The sequence below is a fragment of the Branchiostoma lanceolatum genome, chromosome 3 (assembly GCF_035083965.1).
Source record: "Branchiostoma lanceolatum isolate klBraLanc5 chromosome 3, klBraLanc5.hap2, whole genome shotgun sequence".
In the NCBI taxonomy this organism is placed as follows: domain Eukaryota; kingdom Metazoa; phylum Chordata; class Leptocardii; order Amphioxiformes; family Branchiostomatidae; genus Branchiostoma; species Branchiostoma lanceolatum.
Window position 1 is genome coordinate 13417019 of NC_089724.1, and position 22259 is coordinate 13439277.

The 22259-nt window shown below is 39.5% G+C and overlaps 1 protein-coding gene and 1 long non-coding RNA gene across 5 annotated transcripts; both read right to left on the minus strand.

Moving 5' to 3' along the window:
- Positions 1–91: 91 nt before the first annotated feature.
- On the minus strand, positions 92–21914 carry LOC136430405 (structural maintenance of chromosomes protein 3-like). 4 transcript variants are annotated; one of them, XM_066420974.1, is made up of 37 exons: positions 21774–21914; positions 20496–20571; positions 20205–20243; positions 19939–20006; positions 19747–19818; positions 19361–19440; positions 18969–19047; positions 18557–18674; positions 18330–18444; positions 18133–18193; positions 17773–17853; positions 17239–17403; positions 16634–16755; positions 16204–16348; positions 15894–15962; positions 14245–14348; positions 11681–11780; positions 11092–11252; positions 10643–10784; positions 10259–10409; positions 9522–9671; positions 8994–9063; positions 8103–8190; positions 7506–7625; positions 6965–7111; positions 6391–6499; positions 5980–6050; positions 5463–5552; positions 5138–5224; positions 4716–4859; positions 4484–4552; positions 4251–4343; positions 3825–3902; positions 3399–3576; positions 2826–2932; positions 2136–2207; positions 92–955 (listed from the first exon to the last, which is right to left on the minus strand). In XM_066420974.1, exons 1-36 carry the CDS (start codon positions 21786–21788, stop codon positions 2136–2138), a joined length of 3636 nt encoding a protein of 1211 aa, XP_066277071.1. In that variant the 5' UTR covers positions 21789–21914; the 3' UTR covers positions 92–955. The 4 variants fall into 4 exon arrangements, with proteins under 4 accessions (XP_066277071.1, XP_066277074.1, XP_066277073.1 ...); XM_066420977.1 differs by lacking the exon at positions 8103–8190 and adding an exon at positions 8608–8689 and having other exon boundaries at positions 21774–21913; XM_066420976.1 differs by lacking the exon at positions 2136–2207.
- On the minus strand, positions 14654–15871 carry LOC136430407 (uncharacterized). Its single transcript, XR_010754894.1, has 2 exons — positions 15696–15871; positions 14654–15525 (listed from the first exon to the last, which is right to left on the minus strand). It is a non-coding gene; the product is annotated as an uncharacterized lncRNA (long non-coding RNA).
- Positions 21915–22259: the final 345 nt, after the last annotated feature.

Sequence of the window (22259 nt, forward strand, 5' to 3'; positions counted from 1 at the left end):
AACTATTGCCCAACTGGAGAAAAACGCACCACACTTTCTATTGTCTCTCACAGCAACACACACATGTCACACAAGTACAAAACCAAATATGTCAAAATGAAAATGTCAACACATTTATTCTGACATATTGCAAATACAACTGTATATTGATCCTAAACATCATCAGGTACAATCTTATATAATCATGATTACTATATATGTAGAAAACCTGGCAACTTGAATAAAGTAGAACTTTCTAATGCTTGGAACTTGTTGATACTCAACACTATCACCAGTAACAGCCTGGAATGTTGTTTTCATAATGTACATAACAACTGTCATGAACTACAACTAACATAACTAATATTGGTTCAGACATTCAAAAACTAGAAGAATTTCTATAAACTCGACAAGCCCAAATCTTGTCTGCTATTCTTTCAGAAGATATTGTAACTAAAATTCATACATATCCTAGTGAGACAGTGTCACAACCTAACAACATCTTGATACACATTTACTCCAATATAAAATAGGTCAAAGAGATGAAAGACATTTTCTCTAGATATCTTATCTTTACATGAACATTAATGTTTCTCTTTCCTTTCTTCTCATTTCAAACAGAATAGTCTTGTAACTCATTTGAAGCAAAGAGCATCTTTGAACCAAACACAACCAAAACATATGCTGGATGATCTGATGCTAGTTTCTTTAACGGTCGAGAGTGAGAAGTCAGGAACGCATTAAATAGAAAGAGGTGTTTATCACACCATGCTACAACTTTGTGGCAGTCCAAACGTACTTCAATAGAGGTATTGATGGAATGTGGAGTGGAATTTTATGCAAGGATAATTACTGACATTGGACAAGACTATTGAGTTTGTAACATAATGATTGTTGAACTTCCTCACTAGTGTGGCAAATCGTCTTCCACAAAGTCGAGAGCCTCTTCCTTGTTAACTGTTTCGATGTGGCTGACCTGTTGAGACAGACAGACCAAACTGAGTATGCAGCAGATCAAAGAACCCTGTTCCCCACTAGTCCTGCCCCAAATCTCCGCTGGACTACCTCTGACATCAGACATCCATGCTAAAGCTTTTCCATTTGCTGTCAGGGCTGAGGGGAGCACTTACTGCATTGTTGTATTTTGAGAGGGTGCATAATTTTGCGCTTCAAGGGAAAACCACTTCGAGAAGTGATCTCAAAAGGTCAAATCAATCAAATCTAATGTCTCACATAAATCTCACATAAGGTAACTTGGCACTCTCATGCCTGTCTCTACAAAAAGTGCTCCCCATAGTCTGACAGAGAGAGAGCTGAGGAGAACAGTCACAACAGCTGTTACAGTACATACAAGTAAGCAGCATGTCATGTACCACTCAGGCCTGCAATCTCCACCTGTGCATCTGTACGTCTGTGTAAATGCTACTTGTAAGATAAGTGAGGATTTTGCGGATCCAAGCTGGTCTGGCAGCCAACCTTGCCTGTTGGAGAGAACTCTCAACAGCTGAGGAGGTGCACTGTGAATAGATCAGCAAATTGTGTATAAACTCCATGGGTGCAAGTAGTAGTGAACCCCTTACTCATCCACAAGGTGTTAGCATAGCACAGAAATTGGTTGGAAACATGAATGTATCTAAAATCTTTTTTTTTGAGTATCCAATTATTTTATAAATAGAGCTGCTACTTGTAGCCAGATGCAAACAAAAAGTAACAATACGAGCATGTAGTCAGGGGAAAAGCTGCAGCAATATGGTTTCTACTCAGATATTTTCAGCTACCTCACTACATTTACTGGGCATTTGGTTTGTCAGATTCCTAGATTACTGTACCTTGTATCTTAGCACAAACAAACAAGATCTGTGTCACAGTTGTATCTATAATAATCCTGACGTTTAAAACATCACATGAACAGGTTCATGCTAAAAAATACACTGCAGTGAGTATTAGTAAGAGCAGAAAAACTTTAACAAATGTTACTTGTCCTTTATGAGTCAATTTTATCTAAGCTTTTCTCTTAGACAGTGAGCTTTTGTAGAGATTACAAAAAAGCAAAAAAAACAGAAGCATAGAAACAATCAGAAAGAAAGCATCGTGCACCCTTGGGGTCTGTATGTGATTGTGAGTTGACTAAGCTACATAAGGAAGAGTATGAAGACCTATTGGCGTGTGGTATCATCTTCGACGAATTCCATGGCATCCAGCTTGACACAGGTTTCTATGTGGCTGACCTGACAGGAGAGACATGGTACAACAGATAGGTGTAAGTACATATAGGTATGGCAATGTCAGTTGTCTTCTCTCTTTATGCACACAATGTAGTTATGTTTGTATTAATCAATGTGTAATACATGTATTTCCTTTCTGTATAACACCAGTTTTGCAGGCATCTGGTTGCCCTGGTAGCTGCTTATATTACATGGAAAAACTGTTAGAACTCAAACCTGCAATAGTGGGTTAAGAATCAAGATCAAGATGACAGTCATGTAACCTCTACAATTACAAGTCATTTGGGTCCAGTTATGTAGTGTGAAATTGTGAACATATAACATACGCAATACATCAGTATACAATGTGAATCAAATTGATATATCAAAACTGTTACAGTGAACTCATCATCACACATGATTAGTGCATATTGAATAACTACATGTAGAGCACAAGATGTCAACACAATCTTTGCAATCCTATAGCTCATTTACAATGCAGGGTCTCCTAAACCTTGTTTCTGTAAGCTTCAATGCACTCAATTCCTAACTGCACCCCAGAACGTTTTCAAAGAAACAGCCAAGGAAGAAAAAATTCCTTCAGAGATTTATGTGTAACAGTTTGGGCTGAGAAAAACTTACCTTGTTCCTGTACTTGACACCGTAGAACTTGTCAGCTGTCTCCAGCAGCTCAGGACGGAAGGTTGTGGTGATGAACTGGGCATCAGAGGACAGCTCCTGGATCATCTCTGCACAGGGACAGGACAGAACAGGACGTTCAACAATACTCACTCACTCAACATCCATGTCATGGACAATATGTTAATCAACAACAGACTTAACTTTGACAACGACATTCATCCTGACATGGACAATACATGTATGTTAAACAAAAGATACATGTATCTTCCACCCAAAAATCGTGACCATACCTTGTCCAGAACAGGGGATATCAATACCGGAAGTTTTGCCGCAGTACCATAACAATCCGCTAGGGGCCCAAAATCTAATCATTCTGAGTTGTCATCAAGACCTTCTCACAAACCAAATATCATGACAATCTACACAGGCATTCTTGAGTTATCGTGTTGACACACACACACACCACACACAAATACAACACTCCCGAAAACAAGTTTTTGTATGAAATTAGTGGAGTCTGATACATGTAGAATAGCATGACTATGACTTAGAATCCACAATGATCCCCCTTACGCGCTACAGCTGTTCTGTGCGTGGAGTCCAGTGCTGCATCAATCTCATCAAACAGGTAGAAGGGGGCGGGGTCACACTTCTGGATGGCAAAGATGAGGGTGAGGGCCACCAGGGACTTCTGCCCACCGGACAGCTGCTGCATTTCCTTCATCCCCTCGTTACGCTCGTTAAACGACACCTGGGGGAGAGGGGATTGATGTGTGTTTTCAATGGACTGTTATGCATACGGCAAACAACATTCTATAGCAATTCTGGACTTTCTGGGAACAACAATAACAATCTTAGTACTACAGCCATATTGCTAAAAATGGATATTTCTTTCAAAATCATACTAGAGGAAAGGTGTTATGGCTGGAATGTGTAAAAGTTTTGCTTTAGCATTTACTGCTGCTTTAGAAAGAAGGCCATGAGCTGAACTTATCTCACCTTGATACCCACTCCTGTGAACTGCTCTACAGGTGGCAGGCTGGTCTGAGATGAAGCCTGGCTGGCTCCCTCCAGATCCTTCAGCAATAACAACACAAAATTAAGCCTCAACAGCAGGTAGTGGTAGCAGTGTTACAGGAATACATATACAAATGTAATGGAGTAGGCTCAAATATAGTTGTTTTTATGACTACCCTATGTGACAGGTTTAACCCAACTTCCATTCACAAAACATCCTAATCACAAATAAGCCTCTTATTCATTTCTTAAGATATGTTTATAAGTATAGTCAATTGTGGTCATTTGCCATCTCATCTCCCCAAGCTACAATCAAGTTACTGTTCTTGTGCATGTACATGTATGTCACCGCATAAGCAAATGTGTCTTCAGCTAACAGTAACATCAAGAATGTCAGACAGTTCTTACCTCTGGGTTCTCTGGTGCCTCTGTCTTCATGATCAGTTTCCCCTTTCCTCCTGGGACAAGCTTCTCAAACACCTCACTGAAATACTTCGAAACCTGGAAAAAAAGAAGTAAAATCTTATCATATCCATATGACACATTTGTTTTTTTAAGATCTCATAAATTGATAGAGTCTCACTTTAGACAAGAAACAATCCCAAACATAAGGTAATGCAAGACTCCAAAGATGTACTTACCTGTTTGAAAGTGAGCTGGATAGCCTCATATTTCCGATGTTCCAGAACATCCATCAGTTCTATGATGGACTGTAGAAAAGAAGGGAAAACGTGTTTATAAAAGTTCTGCAGTCACTGTGATACTTGCTTTTTAGCGCTGTCAGATTTTCTTGACATTCACTTTGCCAGTAACTCCCAGGTCTGTAGCTTTCCCTAAAATCCAAATAAAGGAATTACACAATAAACATGGTACCTTGTGTCCCCTGTCCAGTTCATCCCTTCTCTTCAGCAGCTTCTCCTTCTGTTCCGAGAAGTTGACATACTGATCCAGCGCCTTCTTATTCACATGGCTGTACTTCTTCAACTCCTGGTTACACTGCTCCAGCTTCTTGAACAACTGGAGGAACAAAAAAATGTTAACCTTAACATATAATAGACAATTCGCTTTTAGATGCTACAGATTTAAATGCATGAAATATAAGTATGTTGATGAAGTTGAAATGAACAACACTAAGGTGTAATGTGTAAAATCATTACTATCATTCTAATTGACAACAGAGATGAAAACTAAGATATCTACAGCAGTTTCTTTATACAAATGACAATTAGAAAATTGTCTATAATTATACATCTATCCTTCACAACAGGACAGCATACAATTGCAATGAGACTTACAGCCTTGAGGGACAGGCTCTGATATTTCTCAAATGCGTCGCTGGGGAGTGAGCCCAGCTCCCTGATCTTGCGCATACACTCTTCTTTCTGTAAAAGAAAACAGACTTTATCATTACTAATCATCTTCAAGGCATTAGTTCTTATCTTGTCTGCAGTATTGAAGTATAAAAATATGAAGCATCAATACAATATCCAAAACATCTGGGGCATTATAGCACAATACAGTAAATTTACATGGCAAAAAAATCTTAATGCAAGTGTGTATCTTTCCATTCTCTGAACAACCCAAAATGTAACATGACCCCAGTACAACATGTACATGTACCTTCTTCAGAAGTAGGCTCTGCTTGTTGGTCATCTTCTCCAACTCCTTGGCATCGTCGTTGATTCTCTCAGAGTGCTCATTCTCCTTTCTCTGCAGAAAACAAAGTGCATGCCAGTGGTTGGTGATTTGACCGCTGTTCTGATGCTATGATGTAACTAAAAACAAGCTGAATCTTCACAATCTGTGAGGTCTAAACCTTTCTTAACAAACTTTCATGTTGAAGCGATGCCTGGCAGGTCTACCTATTAAGTCAGACAGCCAGAACTAAAAAAAATACACTTTGCAACAAAATGGCACCCTTTCTTGGGGAGTGAATGTCCAAAGACTGTGTACTGAACGGCTAGTAACTCTAGCTTAGATTACTGTTATTACATGTATCACTAAAACATTTGCACTATACTCACATTAACAAACTGCTTTAATGTAACCAAAGTATTGTCAGTCCTTCGCAACAAGTAGTTCTGTACATTCACAAATTATTGTGTTTCAGATCTAGACCCAACAGGTGGTGTTTTACCTTCCACTCCTCCAGACTAGACTGCAGCTCAGCCAGGTCCCTGCTCATGTGGTCCACCTCTCCTTCAATGTCTGTAAGGAAATAAACATATCTTAAGAAGGAAAGCTTTCATTCAGTCTACTTTCCCACTGGTTGTGCAAAAAAGTATACTACCTACATGTATAAGTTCTCTGTATCTGGAAGATTCCCCCTTTTCAAAAAGTAACAGTGGACCATCAACTTAGCTTGCCATTCCAAAATGGCTAACATTTTGTTATTCAAGTTCTTAGTATGGTTTTGTATAATACATGTAACTGGCAAGTGCACTAAATTGAGGGCAAATGCAGGTGACAGACAAAAGCATTTCGGGGGCCCTGCTGAGAACAGGTTGAAATGTCAAGACGGCTATCCAGACGTCTGTTTCTGACCCACCATCTAGCCGGGCCACTGTGGACTCCATGCCTCTTGCCAGGGTGCTCAGCTCCTCCCTGGCCGTGTCCAACCGCGACTTTTTGCTCTCCACAGAAATGTCTTGAAGCTCCTACAGAACAGCACAATCAACAAACTACCGTCAGTAATGTTTTGTAAGTGTTTGGTTGAAGCAAATCGGGCAGTTTTCCTCCAACCATTTTATTCCAGCAGTCTGATAATAAACATTTCTACACATCATTCCAAAAACTGTGTGATTTGTCACATAACCTGGGAGCTCTGATTCTAACTGCAAATCATGAGTACAAATAAATACTATCTAGATACAATGTATGACAAGATGTACTGGAGGTTGATCTTTGTTTTCAATCCACCTCTGTAAAGGGTAAGATATTAAATACATTGTAGACAGACAGAAATTCTATCTGAAAATGGTGGTATTGATAGGAGGAAAGCTACATCTATAGTATAAAGTAGTACATAGTATGTATACAATGTAGGTTTGTGCTGTTGTAGTGGTATCTAGTTTGTGCAATGTTTGTTGCAAAGTCTGGATGGTTGTGGAGTCTGTTTTCACCATTTGTAGCTGCTCCCGGCGCCGCATCAGGTTGTCAGTGATCTTGTTCTCCAGCCTGTTCTTGCGCTGCTCCATGTCGTACCGTCTCTTCAGCACGTCCTTGTTCTCCTGGCGCAGGGCCGCAATCTCATCGTTCAGACTGTCCACCTGCAGGGGAGCACAATCATCTACAGTCAGTCTTATGGAGGCTGTTGCAAAACTTCAGCTTTCTGTGGCTACAATGCCTTTTCTGAAGATGTGGCGTGTGTACGGTTGACACTACTATTTGCCCAAAACTTCAACTTTAGTTAGCTGCTTGGAAGAACCATGTTGGAAAACATCAAACGGCGTATCATGAACACAGCCAATGATGTCACAAATGTAGCCAACCAAATCAGCATCATATTCACACACAAGGACATTCCATTTTGGAAGTCTAGCCCACCAATTGATATTGTAATCCGTACCTAACAAAAGGCTTGAAACAAGACAAGTAAGCATTGCTTTCTAAGGGTACCACACCTACCCATGAACATATGATAAAGAGCTGACATGACCATACCTCTCTCTGGTCCTCCACAGTGAGCTGGGACATCAGGGACGTGCCCATCTCCGCCTGCAGGGACTCTGTGGTGGACCTCATGGCCTCCAGCTCCGACTGCTGGCTGTTCAGACTTCGCTCCTACACATACAACATTCAGCCATGTCATTTCAGGTTCCAGAGATGAAGAACAAAGACCTTTATTAAACAATGATGCTCAAAGACCTTTGTTCAACAGTCCAGAGATGAAGCAATAATGTCGGAGAACTTGGGGCTTGGATCAAGATTTTCTCTTTTTTTTCTCTCCTCAACAAACTGGACACGACAGTATCCATACATAGCTATGATTTTTGTTAGTAGGGTGCAAGGACAAGGAGAGGCAAGGAGCTTCAGTTAGTTTTCATTTTAAACTTTATCTCAACAGTATCAACAGAAATCTTACCTAATCAACAGAAAAGAATGAGACTATCCTTGGAAGACACTGAATTTCACCAGTTTGAACAATTTCTTTCTCTATTTTCAACAAACAATGAACCCAAGCAAACTTAGCAGAACCGAACAAGTCTGAACAAAAGTGAACTTGTTTGAACTGAACTCAAGTTCCAACAGTCACCACACCATTTCACGAATCTCGTCATCAAGGAGGAGCCGTTTACGCTCCGCGTTCAGGTAAGCTACATCGCTGCGTAGCTGCTCATATACGGCTCTGTAAACACAGCATGGGGATAATGCATTGAGTGCACAGATTGGAGGGAAAGGGAGAACAGTCTTGCTAGCTGGGATAAGGGAGAGACAGAGGAGATGGATGTGAGGATTATGTATGTACAAAAGGACTGACCAAAAAGGAAGGGAAATTCTGATGGTGAAATGTTTTTTAAGTTTTCTTTTTTGGTTTCATTGCTTTTATTTTAGTCATCTTCTAATATAATCTATTCTTTTGTGATCTGCAAAGCGAAACTGTTTTCCCTCCATTTTTGCCCAACCCCCACTAGCCTCCCAGGTCTATTGCTAAAAGTAAAAGTGTGCAGAGACAGAAATGGCAGCATGCTTGAGAAGACGGTGGGTGTGCAGCTGTCTACAGGTGAGGGAGGGTTTAGGTCATATCACGTCACCAAAGATCTACCTTAGGCTGCAGAGATCTCTGCAAGGCCTGAAATTGTTCCTTCATAATCCGCATGTCGCTTCTCATTCTCTCGTACGTGTCCCTGTGGAGTTGAAGTGTAGGTTTATCTCAAAGGTGCAATGTTTAATGTTGAGGAATGTACATCGTACATTAACCTTCCAATGAAAATTAGTCTCCAATGACCATCATGCTTTACTTTTAATCACTGAGCCAAACATAAGTCGGTCAACGTAAACATAGTACATTATAGTCACATGTTTGTTTCAAATCTTACTATTTGTGGCTCCTCTCCACGCAGCTGCCCTGTTTAGCACATCCTATAAGACATGTTATCCCGCCCAAATAAACAACCTCTTCTGATAAAATGCAAGAATCGAATCACTAACTTGTTTTTGCTGTTTCTAGTCTCCAGTTTCTGCATCTCACTGAGCACATTGGTCACCCTCGATTCAATATCTAACACACAGGTCAAGGTTCATACAAAAAGCAGCATACAACAGGGCTGAACACAATGACATTGTACATTTGAATGTCTTAAAGGAAATATATTGCATTCTTAAAAATAAGAGAGCAAAGATTGTATGAAATTAAGGTCATTTTGGTAGACTGCTAAGTCATTGGGCAAATATGCTTCTTCAAATCTGAAGATCAACATGCACTTTTCCAATCTCCTTACAGAATCTTGTTACAATACATGTGGCTTGTAGTCATAGTCCGTTTCTTTCACAAAAAAGCATTTTACTAACATCTTCACAGTGATTCAAAATACACATAGTCATGAAAAAAGCACCAGCTTTAATGTCCATATCAATTGTAGAGAACTAGTGGTTCATACCTAAATCAACCAAACAACAGACACTCTTTTTCAACTGTCACTTTCTCAACTCCAAGCATTGCTTGCAAGTGAAGGATACCATCCAGTTTCTGCTTCATGATCTCATACTCTGTCTCCTGTGCCTCCAGCTGTTGAGTAAGGGACACCTTGGTCTGCTGCAGGTCCAGCCGAGACTTCCGTGTGTCGTAATACCCACCTGTCAGAGCCCCCCGACGACTCACCTGGTCACCTGCACAACAGACAGGGTGAGAACATTATACAATCACAGAATGAAAGAATGAAATGAATGAATAAGATTGCTATCATTGTGATTTACACATCAAGCCCGAATCCCTAATAAGACACCATCAGTAGAAAAATAAGTAGTAGTCCACTGTTTTCTGCTGCTGCAGTAGTCGAAACATCCCGCAGTCGCATTCAGTCTTATTTCAGTCCTTTCCACTTGGTCTGATTCGTCGCGAGCTTCCTTAGCTCCCGCAGCTTTCTTTCTGACTTTAGAAAAATAAAGCTTGTCTTTATGCTAAACAGTGATTGGTTAAGCCACCTACAATGTAGGGCTCTTTGCACCTGGCTTAGAAAAGCCAGGACACATTGTACTTGTGCTTATTCGAGCCCTACTACCAGAGAAGCCACACACAAGGCGAAAATGTCTGAATGTGGGCTAGAATAAAGTTTCTAAATGGGAACTGTGCGGCTACAGCGCACTTTCTCAAGTTTGTACATGTTGACTTGAAGTTGTCCGCTACAATTGCCCTTGCATAACAGTCTTCATAGCTAACTGCAGGCATTACAGCAATGATCGAACGCAGCCCAAACCTTCCAGAGTGATGCAGTCCAGGTTCTGTGTGCGTGCGAACTGCGTGGCCACCTCCATGCTGCGGCAGATCAGTGTCTTGCCGAAGACGTGCTGGAAGGCTTTGTTCAGCTTCTGGTCGAAGCGCAGCTGGTTAATCATGGGCAGTGCATCCTGTACAAGGGGTGATAACTCTTGTCAAGCCTCCATCATAACAGTCACATGTTTATTAAGAAAAGAATAAACTCCCACAGAATGGGAAGTGATCTGGCAAGTACTCAATTATAAATATCACATGTTTATCCATAAAAGATATTCTAACAAAAAGTGGACAATGTGATCTTCTGATAATAGATACATGTATCATTAGGGCAAGTATCTATGGTGTGGTGTCAAAAAGAACTCACTGGTGTCTCTGGGTAGTTGGTACCCCTCACATCCAGGCGGTTCAGCGGCATGAAGTTGCACTCTCCTGGCATCTTACGTTTGTTCATCTCCTTCAAGATCTCTGTTGCAATGTCTGCATTATCCACGATGTGGTAGAATAATCTGAAATATACCACAAAATACATATAAACATGAGGGGTAACTCCTGCTGACCTTGTCCTCACAATAGTCTAAACTACTTTAAAGGGACACAACTCAGGCTTAACAGTCCTTCAAGTGAAGCAGTATGAGCCCCTTCTATCAAGGACTATTCCATCTTAGCAATTGTGAGGAGGATTTACAAACCCCCTTCTCATATCAATTGAAATTGCTCCTTAACATTGCCTGATACATTGTTTTAAATATTTTAAACTGCACCCCTGCTCTTTCTATATGGGATAGCCCTTTGCCACGCTTATGTTTCTCTCACCTGCTGCCAGCAGTCACTTCCACACATGTGAAGAAGTTTTTGTCACATTCAAAGTTCTCAATCATCGTGCCGTGGTAACCATCAGCAACCTTCTTCTTGTGGACATCTCGTCGCCACATGTCCAGGATCTTGTGCACACTGTCCATTCCATTCAGAATGGCCTACAACATGTGAGAAGGAACTTTTATTCTTAATGATCCAAGGAATTATGCTTCGCAGGCAGGACACATATATATAGTACTTCCATAATCTTACAAGTATGAAAGACTGAAATCACTATTAGCTTGAAAGTTCATCTGTGTTGGCAGAAGTCATTCTGAAACGAGTTTTGACTGTAACTGCCAACACAAAATTTTACCCAAATTTTTGTGACCTGATCTCAGCGGTGGATTGTTCATTCCTTGACAAAGACTGGTGTTGTACAGTCGAAAGTCCAATTTTTTGTGTTGGCAATTACATTTAAAACTAAAATATTTTTGTCCAATATAAAACTGGAATGCTGAAATCAATATTTTCAGGGTTGAAGTATAACTTTGAGGAAAAAAATAGACATGAAAAATGTGACACATGTATTTCAATTTGACCTTACCTTGCCAGTGAGCGAGCGCAGCTGCTGTTGTGTCTTACTGAGCTCCTCCTGGGTACCTGCGATGGACTGCTGCATGCCGTTCTCTGTTCGCCACAGGGAGCTGGGGGGAAGGAGCCATATGGTTAAAACTGTCTCTTTCCTGATCGATGCTAAGATTTTGATAAAAACACCTCAACCTATCTGATGTTTCCAATGTCAATGATGGGTTCAATTCTCTAATATTTCTAAATAAAAAGGGAGAGAGTACTAGTCAGTCTTATAGTTTGCAAGTTAACTATTATTCAGAGTTCAAATCCTTTTATTTCATAACAATTAATCTAAGAATGAATGGCGCTATCATTTTATTCATTATGCATGTTATAATGAGTAGCTAAATTGGGTGTGCATTTCAAAGGACAACTACAGCAGCGTTTAGATGTTGCAGTTTTTCCCCAGCATGATGAACCTCAGACGTCATTGAACTTCAATTGTTGAAAACTGTGCCGGGTACCCACACAACGCTGATGATAATCCGCGTGCTGAACACGTCAGATTGCGGTTTTGAAACTATAGCGTGTGGCATGAAGCGTAGGTCTGCATTTGGTTGGTGTTTCATTTGTCACGTTATTCTTTCATCTCATATTCAATTGGATCATTGACCTACTATGATAATGATAACGTTTATTCCCTAGTCATGCCCTATCGGGCTTAGTGCAGACATTCAGATACAAGACATGTGGTAAAGTACATATAATGACACTGACAGGACTTCTAATACTAATCTAAAACAATGGTTCTAAAACTACACTAATTCATAGGTTCGGCTTCTTCTCGTGTCTTTGTGATGTTAGAAATATAGGTTGAGATGGATTTGTTTAATATTGTATGGTCCAAATGCATAAGTCAATACTAGACTTAGATAGAAAGTGTGGAAACGTTCCCATAATATAATATAATCAAACAGAACATTTCTATCGTTGCAATATAAACTACAATGAAGTGGACTTCATCTTCTACCAGACTACCTTATCTAAGTTACAAAATTGGCAAATTCTTTGCTCCAGAGGTGTGCGGTTGTGCCTTCCTGATTCGATAAGGAGTTTGTGACAGCTACTGAATTGTAAATAAATGTGACTTACCTTTGCTGTTAAGTCTTGATGATAGTTTTTCGGTCTACGTTTCTTACACTTATAAAACTGTTGTTTGCCGGTGTACCCAGAGTTTCTGTTAGTAGCTATGGTGGTTGTGTCAGTGTAAATAACAGAGGCATTACAGTTGCTGCTTTTAGATGTTGCAATTTTCCCCCCAGTGGGTTGACCTGTGTGACGTTATATTCTCACTTCGCTGTGCTTGCGTGACTCCTCAACACAACTTACCGTGCTTGTGATAATCCTTATGTTGGTGTGAAGCATAGGTCGTATTTCTTTCGCATCTTCAACTTGTATTTGTGTCTTTATTGTCATCAATCAGTCACTTCTTAATCACATAGAAGCGTCACATGTACTGTTAGCAAGGCAATTGCCAATATGATGATGATGATCCACTGTATTCTGCAGCTCAGGTAATTGTAGAAACAAACTCTGGCTGGCTTCTTTCTTCATTTCTTTCCACTGTGTCTTTTTTTCTGCCAGCTGCCGCAGCTCTATGAGTTTCTTTGCAGTTTTCAGGTTTCCCATTCCTTTGTTTCTGAGGTCTGTTTTCATGACACTTAGTAGGTTTGTGCAATGTCTTCCTTTCCTAGCCTTGTATTTACATATTAACAGGTAAGGAAGTCCATAGCTACGTCGATGAGGTTAAACATCCAGGCAGTAAGATACGATTTTGTAAACAGACGCTTCAGACAATATCCGCGCTGCTATCGTCAGTGGTTGAACCAGAATTTGCAGTTTACCAGCTACTTATTCAAAACTCTGAATTCATATGTTAATGAGGTGAAGACAATTCTGAGATGATTCAATTGAAGACAAGTTCACCAGCTACTTATCCAAAACTCTGAATTCATATGTTAATAAACTGAAGACAACTCTGAGCTGGTTTAATTGAAGACAAAGTCATGACAAGTCTGTAAATTAATAAGTCAATTGTTGTTCGAGTCCATAGCTCATTTGGAACTCTACTGGTCGAAGTGTCGAACCCCTGTTAGTCAAAACTTTACCCCCAAATGATTTTTTCCATATCAGCTTTCGAAAATCTCGAGATTTTTGTATTACCTTGAAGATAAATATCGAGATTTTTGTTTCACTAAAAAAAAATATCGAGATTATCTTGGAAAATCTCGATATTTTTCAAGAAAATCTCGAAATTTTCCCGAAAAATTTCGAGATTTTTTGGAAAAAATTTGAAATAAAAAAAAATCTCGAAATTAATTTCGAGATTTTTTCATTTTCAATGAAGTATGAAAAGTCTCACTGGGGGGTATTATGATCCATCATGTAACAGAGAACCTTTCCACAAAATATCTGACCCATAGGTATAAAATGTGAGAGTCTAGAAGCACTAGTCCAAACCCAAATGCTCAGTCCAAATTTAATCTGCTCACTGTTAAAACCCTTTATGCCTAAAACCCTAGAAGTCACAGTCCTTACTTGCGCTCATTCTGCAGATGGTCCTTCTGTGTCTTCTGCTCATAGTACTTCCTGTTGAGCTCGTCCATCTGACCCCGCAGATTCTCCATCTCTTCTGTTCGTTCCTGAAAAAAAAAAATCTTGATATTTGAAATGTATCTAGCACATGTAGTACCTGGTATGTTAGCTATTTATGATGAGAGTGCTGTCTGTATAACATTTTTAAAGTGAATTTAAGCTTTCCTTGTACCTTCTGACCTTACACTGTATTTATAAATGTTCACGGACAGCCATCTGGGAGAAAGCTGTTTAGAATGAAATTGGTTATCAGACATCAAAAGTCCTTCATTTTCTGCTGAACAGTCTTGACTTTGAGCTGTATCATCAATCAATTTCCAATACTCAAACAAGAATTCTACGACCTCATACCTTCGTCAAATGATTTTGACCTTTATGACTGACGTATTAGGAGTGTTTTTCATCAATCATCAATCATACCAGTTGACCCTCTTCACCCAAATAACATAAGTTGTCCAAACCTCCTTGTTATGACTATGAGCTTAACAAAGAAGGTTATGCTAACATTTATCATCAATTATGCAAATAAGCTCCCTCCTTATTAGCATAATTTGATTCCATGGTGTTCACATTCACACAACTTCCTAATGCCACAAGTATGAAATTGCCGTCATTTACTAGTATGGAATTATAGTAGTTTCTCATTGATTATGCTAATTAGGCCAACATTTGCATATTTCCTATCTATCAACATTCCTCTCTTCCTTAGTTACAAATGTCACATATTTGAATAGTCATATCATGGAACACAGCAGATTTTTAAAATTGCCTCATTAATCATGTGAGTTAGAATTTGATTTGCATAATTATCATCCAATCATACAAAGCATCACGTAAGCTATCTACATACCAAAAATCATGACCATCCATCAAGACCATCTCGAGTTATAGTTTTTCTCATTAATTATGTCAATGAGGTTCTCATTTGCACAGCTGATATCTATTAATATTTCTCTCTTCCTCAGTTACATATGTCACATGTTTGAGAGTCCTATCTTTTGATGGATGTATAAACTTTCCTCATTAATCATGCAAATTAGATACTGATTTGCATAATAAGTATCTAATCATGTACATCAGCACTCAAGCTATGTACTTACAAAAATTTATGACCATCCACCAAGCCCTTCTTGAGTAATTCCCTTTCAAAGTCTGAAGCAAAACCTGCCCCTGCTATAGCCAACCCATACGTCTGCTTGGAGACTACCTTACCAATGCCAACAGCTGGCTGACAGCCAATTTGTGTAACTGACGTTTCCTGCCTCCGATATGACCCCTCAGGACCCTTGCCCCTATCCATGACGCCTTAAATTGGAATAACACAGCCAACACTACACATACTTCAGCATACAATGTAACACATTTTTACACTTTTCTCGTTAATTATGCAAAACACTTCGCCCAAAATCTAATCATCTTGAGATGTCCCACATACACACCGACACACCAACTACGACAACAAACCATCCAGGCGTTCTCGACTTATTCTGTTCACTAACAGACACACAGACAAGCACCATCGAATAACCTTGTCGACGAAACCATTTCGTCGACGAAGGTAAAAAGAGAAAATACCAACGTAGATTGCTGACCTTTGTTTGGTTTCCTAGATCCTCCTGACGTTTGTGGTTGCTCTCTATGTCCTCCTTCAACTTGCGAATCTGCGTGAAATTGAAAATAAACCAAGTTGTCATTCAACATGGCAGCAAGTAAAACGCACACTACTCAAAAAGCATAAAAGCTGCTATGTTTTCCCCATGTTTATGCTTTTTTCTTTTCTAAATGGAAAAGTTAAAAAAAAACAACAACCCAGAACTCCTAGCTGCAGTTCCAGATGAGAGTTCTTAGCTTAGGCTACAATAAGTACAAGGTGTACACTCCAGTAAAAAATGTCTCTCTAACCTGTTCCTTTTTGTCATTCACAGTCTTCTTCAGTGAATTCAGCTCTTTTTTTATCCATTTGTCACGCTCGTCCTCATTGCGGAACTGGTTCCCACGGCCTTGCTTGGCATACAGCGCTGCCCTCTTCTGTTCACAGGTGGCAAGCCTGGTGTGTGTGAGGGAAGGGTAATAAGGATTTTAAAATACTGTTACTCAAAGATAATACCTTGACAATAGATGTACATATAATAAGATTACTTAGTCTATGATTTATTATACACGACGGAACCGGTCGTGGTAACAGGCTAAATAAAAGTTTTAAACAGGAACTATCACACCAAGATGTCGTGTGACCAATGTCGGTTAGCTTGAGGAATGAATCCACTCTACTTCATAATAAGATTACTATGACTTGACACCTTTCAGGAAAATAACTGTTTCGTATCTTTACCTGTTGGTGACTTCATCCTCCCTGGTGCGTAGCTCGTTGTAGGGTTCGGTGATTTGGTCCAGCTCCTCCTGCCGAGCTGCGATCTCCTCCTGCAGCCTCTGCAGTTCCAACTCTGCATGCGCCTGCAGAAATTATGTAGTAAAACTTCTTCAACTTGTACTGACATCATGGGTAGTGATGTACTGTGAATACAATTTAGCTACAGATCCAAAATACTAGAACATCAATGTACTGGTACTGTACTTGAATTTACCTAAGTCTTACTCCCACCACAAAGATGAAAATTTAGCACTGGAAAAAGTATCATATTGTGTGGGCATTGAAATTAACACCATCTTTAATTTGAGATACTATTGAAAGCATTGGTTTTCTACACAAGATACCAGAAGTCTAAATAAACATTCTATTATCTGCTTATCTATGTTTCTGTCATCACTGAAGACCACAGGTTACTTTGTCAAATTGTTCAGGAACAGGTATACCAGTACTTGTACCTGAAGTTATGTTTAGGTATGCAGCACTAATCACAGGTAGGCTTGCCAGTGTTAATAGCAAGATGGAATTGTACAGAAAGGCAGTATGTTTAACGTAACACTATCACCCACCTTACTATCCCTGTCCCCCTGTAGTTCCTGCTCCATGTCCTGTACACGCAGCTCCAGCTTGGCTCTTCGTTTGAACACGTCCTGTCGCTCCGACATCAGCTGGTCCTTCTCCTCAACCAATGACTGCACGTTGGCCTTCAGTTCACGGATATCTTTACTTAGTTCCTGTAGGGGAGACAGTATGCAGTCTGTATACAAATTCCACTGCTTCTACAACTTGTATTGGTTACTCAAGCAACTTATGTTGATTGTGTACAAAGTCTATCCTGCTGCTTGAGTAAATTTTGTATAGTGTATGTTATTACCTGGATGTCTAACTTTCATTGATATAATGATGACACATTGTTTCTTATCTTGTTCCTTTTTCATCATGATGAGGATGCACAGTAGAGTAGATTTTTATTTCAAAACACAGAGCTTGTCATCCTTTCTAGATCAAACTGCACTCCTTAGAACAAAGTTACAACTTGTTGTCCTTTAATGAAAATAACCCTTCCTTTTTAAAGCTTCTGACTGCTACTAACAATACAGTACCTTGCACTTATCTCCAGCTTCCTGTGCAGTATCACGCAGCTCCCGCGAGCGCTGCCCACTCTTGTCTCGCTTATTGGAAAGCTGAAACAGGAGGGACCATACGTTAAAAAGATATAAATCAGATGTCAGCAGAACAAATCACACGGATGTGTAGAAACCCACATGGTTGTGTAGGAAAAAATGTATTGGTTAACCAACCTGATGGTGCTATATACAGAAGATCCAAATCAGTTTGTTGGGTTTAAGTTATAAACAGACCATTGTAACTACACCATCAAGAGTTTTAAGTACCAAGCATTGTTTCCTTGGATTATTAAGAGAAACTTTACTGCAAGTATAACAAAAATACAGATAACTCACATCCTCAAGCTGGTTGCGTGTATTCCTCAGCTCATGGTCATGAATTGTGTACTCCAGGGATCTACAAAGAGATATGCAAGAAAGGTTGAGTTTCTGATTACACAAGTGGCATCTGACTGAAAGGAACAAATCTTGGAACAGAAATGACACAGACTTAGAACAGATTTTGAGAATGAAAATGAATGCTGAAGCCTCACCGTCTCATCTTGTCATACTTGAGGTACTGGTTCAGCTCTTCCTTCTCCTGCTCCAGTGTTGCCAGCCGATCTTCAATGTACTTCAGCAGTTCTTCAATCTTCTCCTGTTTTCCCTCTGAAAAAGGAGAAACAACAGTTGTTATAAGTAGGTCCCCTGTGACAAAACTCTGGTGAACTTGTGATTGAAGCATCTGTTCATAAAGGCAGCTGCATGTAAAACCAAGTACCAGTCTCCTTGAGGATGTTCTGGCTCTCTGACTTGCGCTCGTCATACACCCTTGTGCCAGCCACCTCTCGTAGGAGCTTTAGACGCTGAGAGTCTGGGGCTGTTGCCATCTGGTTAATCTGTAAGAGATAACAAGGAACGTTTATAACGGACACTTTGCACATTATCTTATAAGTATCAAGAAGCATATTTTCAACACATACTGTAACATTGGCAAAACCTCACAGAAGGCAGAGCTACTGTATATCTACTAGACAAGCAGCTTCACGCTAAAACTGAGCCAAATGATGCAATATTCTAACTACGGTGGCTTGCACAGATCTTCACTAGAATACTTGATAACTTAAAGGAAACTTGACTAACTGCAAAAGAAACAGCAGTATCGGTAGCACAGTGTGAAATAAAATCCTTACCTTTCCTTGCTTGACGATGTAGTATGGGTTACTGCGGGAGAATCCAGCACTCTCCAGGAGGTTCATTACGTCTGTTTTACTGCGGGGAAACAACATCTGGCCCTTCACATACTGGTAGATCTCAAGTCAACAACTCTTAAAATTTCACCATGCTCTACGTTAGAAGCAAGAAATATAACTTGCATACCCCCAATCAAAGTATTATTCCTGCTTTTACAGACTGTATTCTCCAGTTTTCTCTAAGTTCATGAACATGGCAAAATGTTGTTAAATGTCAGTTATCAACAACATTCAGCTAAGTAGCAAGTATCATATTGTAAAGTTGTAGAACACAATTTTTAGATAAGATTAGCCGTCTGATATCTCATGTACTGTTGGCAGATTCTACTCACGTGACCATCTTCTTGTCCAAGAAATATTGGTCCTTCTTGGAGCCGATGACACGGCGAAGAGTTACCTCATCCTTGTCAATCTGTAAGGTACAACAAGAGGATCATTCCTACTACTGTACTAATAAACAGAGCACATACATAATACTATGGTATATGATGCAGTACACGGGTGACAGGTAACTTGAGTCTTAGACAACTTACTTAACAAAATGAGACATGTCAATGGATTGATTGATACTTATTCTGGATACAATTATGGCTATCTGCCAGGTGTTTGAGTGTTTTCTCTTGAGAATTCAGCTTTCTACCACACAGTAACAATAAAATGTATAGCAGACACCTTTCTACTTCATGATTAGAAAGACAAAGACGAGAAGTTGACCTACTGGCAGCCTGTTGTCAGAATTGTCAAAGACAATCTCTACAAAAGCAGAGATGACTCTCGGCCCGGTGCCCTCCTGCAGAAATGGGGAATAAATGTATGATCATGCGAGATTCAGTCGACAAACAATAGCCCAAAGTGACACTTGGAAAAAAGCACTGTATGGTTTCTAAGTAACTAGAAAATCTGGACTTACATGCAGCAAAGCTTGCCTCTGCTCAGGACGCAGGTGGCTAAACTCATCACTCAGGACAAACTGGATCGCTGAGGGTGGGAGGAGAAATTGATTCTCATGAAAGGTATGAAACTGTATGTCAGCTCTTTTATCAAAATTTATGATTTCAAGTACAGAAGATTCATGCAAAAAAAGTTGTCAAAATGCATATATGGAACTTGTTAAGTTCCTGTTATGTTTTGCTCCACATCTATCATTGTTTGGACATAAAAGATGTTTGGACTCACCATAAAAGAAGTTGCTTTTCCCTGATCCATTTCTCCCAACTGCAAATAAGGAAAAAAGTTATTTCAACCAATCAATTCATTGAATGATGTTATAAAATTAGTGGATTTAATGTCTAACTATTATTGCTGGTTTCACCAAGGAGGTTAAAACCTCCTTGGTTTCACAGACTACCTTCCCATTGTGCTGTCTGAACTGGGGAATGAGCCAGCAAAATATGGACTAATCATACAAGAATACAATAGCTTTACAGATCCTAACATGAATCATACTGTATAATTGTACATACTTACCCACAACATTGTGCTTGGGGCTGAAGGGGTCGATGGTGGTTTGGTCCCGGTAACTACGGAAACCTTGGATGATCACCTGGAGATATTATTAAGGACAGAATTTATTAAGTTATTTTGCATACAAAAACGTCAGAGCAAGGCGCCAGTTCTTGTCGGGGGAAGTTCGGTTGAAGATTGACGGAGAAGAAAGTAACAGAAAGTAACGGTCGCTGTTTTTTGTATGCATGACATGTCCTAACTTTGAAATGATATAGAATAACTTCTCTCCGTGCTACCCTGTCAGAATTTATATCAAATTGTAGGGACATTTGTCATAAAGATGATGGCGAAAACTGCAGGGCCGTAGCATTTAGAGAAAGCTCAGCACACGTCCGCGAGTGGTAATACATTTAGATTTGAAGTTCTGATGTGACCTCGCGAGATCTCGCCCTGTTTTGTGAGTTTCGCGAGATCTCGTGTGATTTTGCGACAAAAAGCCGAATGACGGCCCGAAGCTGCCGGCGAGCTTACTTTAAGATGGAAATTTCACATATATATTTAAATATACATTATTGTGAGCTGCCGCGAGCAAATGCGACATAGGCGCCATTGTTAATGTTTCCCTGTGTTCTGGTAACTTCAAGGATATTTATCAACACAACTCAAATTCAGACCATAAGTTAATAAGAAGTCGTCAACCTAAAATAAAATAAAAATCAATTCAAGTTTGTGTCAATACCTTCCTTCATTTGCTTTGAACTAAAATAAACAAATGCATTATGCACATAATAAATAATTTGTATCATACTGCACAAATAATTAGTACCTGTGCCATAATACAGTTTCTTTACCTCTGTGTGAATGTTTCATCGATACACCTTTACTTTCTTTATATATGAAGGTACATTAGAAGGCACACTGACTACCATAATGTGAAGATATCGTCATAACTTCCTCACAAATAAATGACAAAGAGGAAAACAACCAAAGGTGTTCAAAATAGTACAAACACATGGGCACAAATATATACATGATATTACATCCACCTCGATTTATAATTCAAGCAACACTACAATGCTATTCTCAACTCAACGTTTCTTCAATAATTCTATCACATCAAAATCATATAATAATCTTCCCTATGTTTGTTTCTTTTCTGCCTCAAAAGATCGATCTTCACGATAATTTGTTCAGTCACAACAGTGATCAGTGCTCTGATCATGCAGAGCCAGACATACTCAACAATAACACATTTTGTGTTGTATAAACGCCAAATATCTCGCGCACACTAAGTCTTACCTGTTTAATGTACATCTTTGTAACCTTCCGGTATCCTCAGTGGACACAAATCGAGGTAAAATCTGCGAAAAACAATGATTTTTTGCAGCTCCTCCTACCTAATTCGCGCAAACAAAATGGCGGTAAATTTAGGACAAGTCCTTCACGCCATCAATAGTAGGGGTAACTTCTTTTCTTATAAATAGAACCGTAAGATTATCTACGTTAGTTTGATTATATTAGTAACAGTGATACATTTTATCATTCAAAAAATATATACTAACTGACTGTATAGTATACTATTAACGATTTATTTATACTGTGCTACATATACTCTAATCCAGCTACCGATGGTAAATGGTCTCTTCCAGCGTCAGGGCATGTACAAAATGGCGCGAAAATCGTCTCAAAGGGTCCCACTGTACCTTCTGTAAAAGCTGTGTATCCATGGAAATGTATGAACATAACATATCAAAGAGGTATAAATGTGGAGCATAATGAACTGTG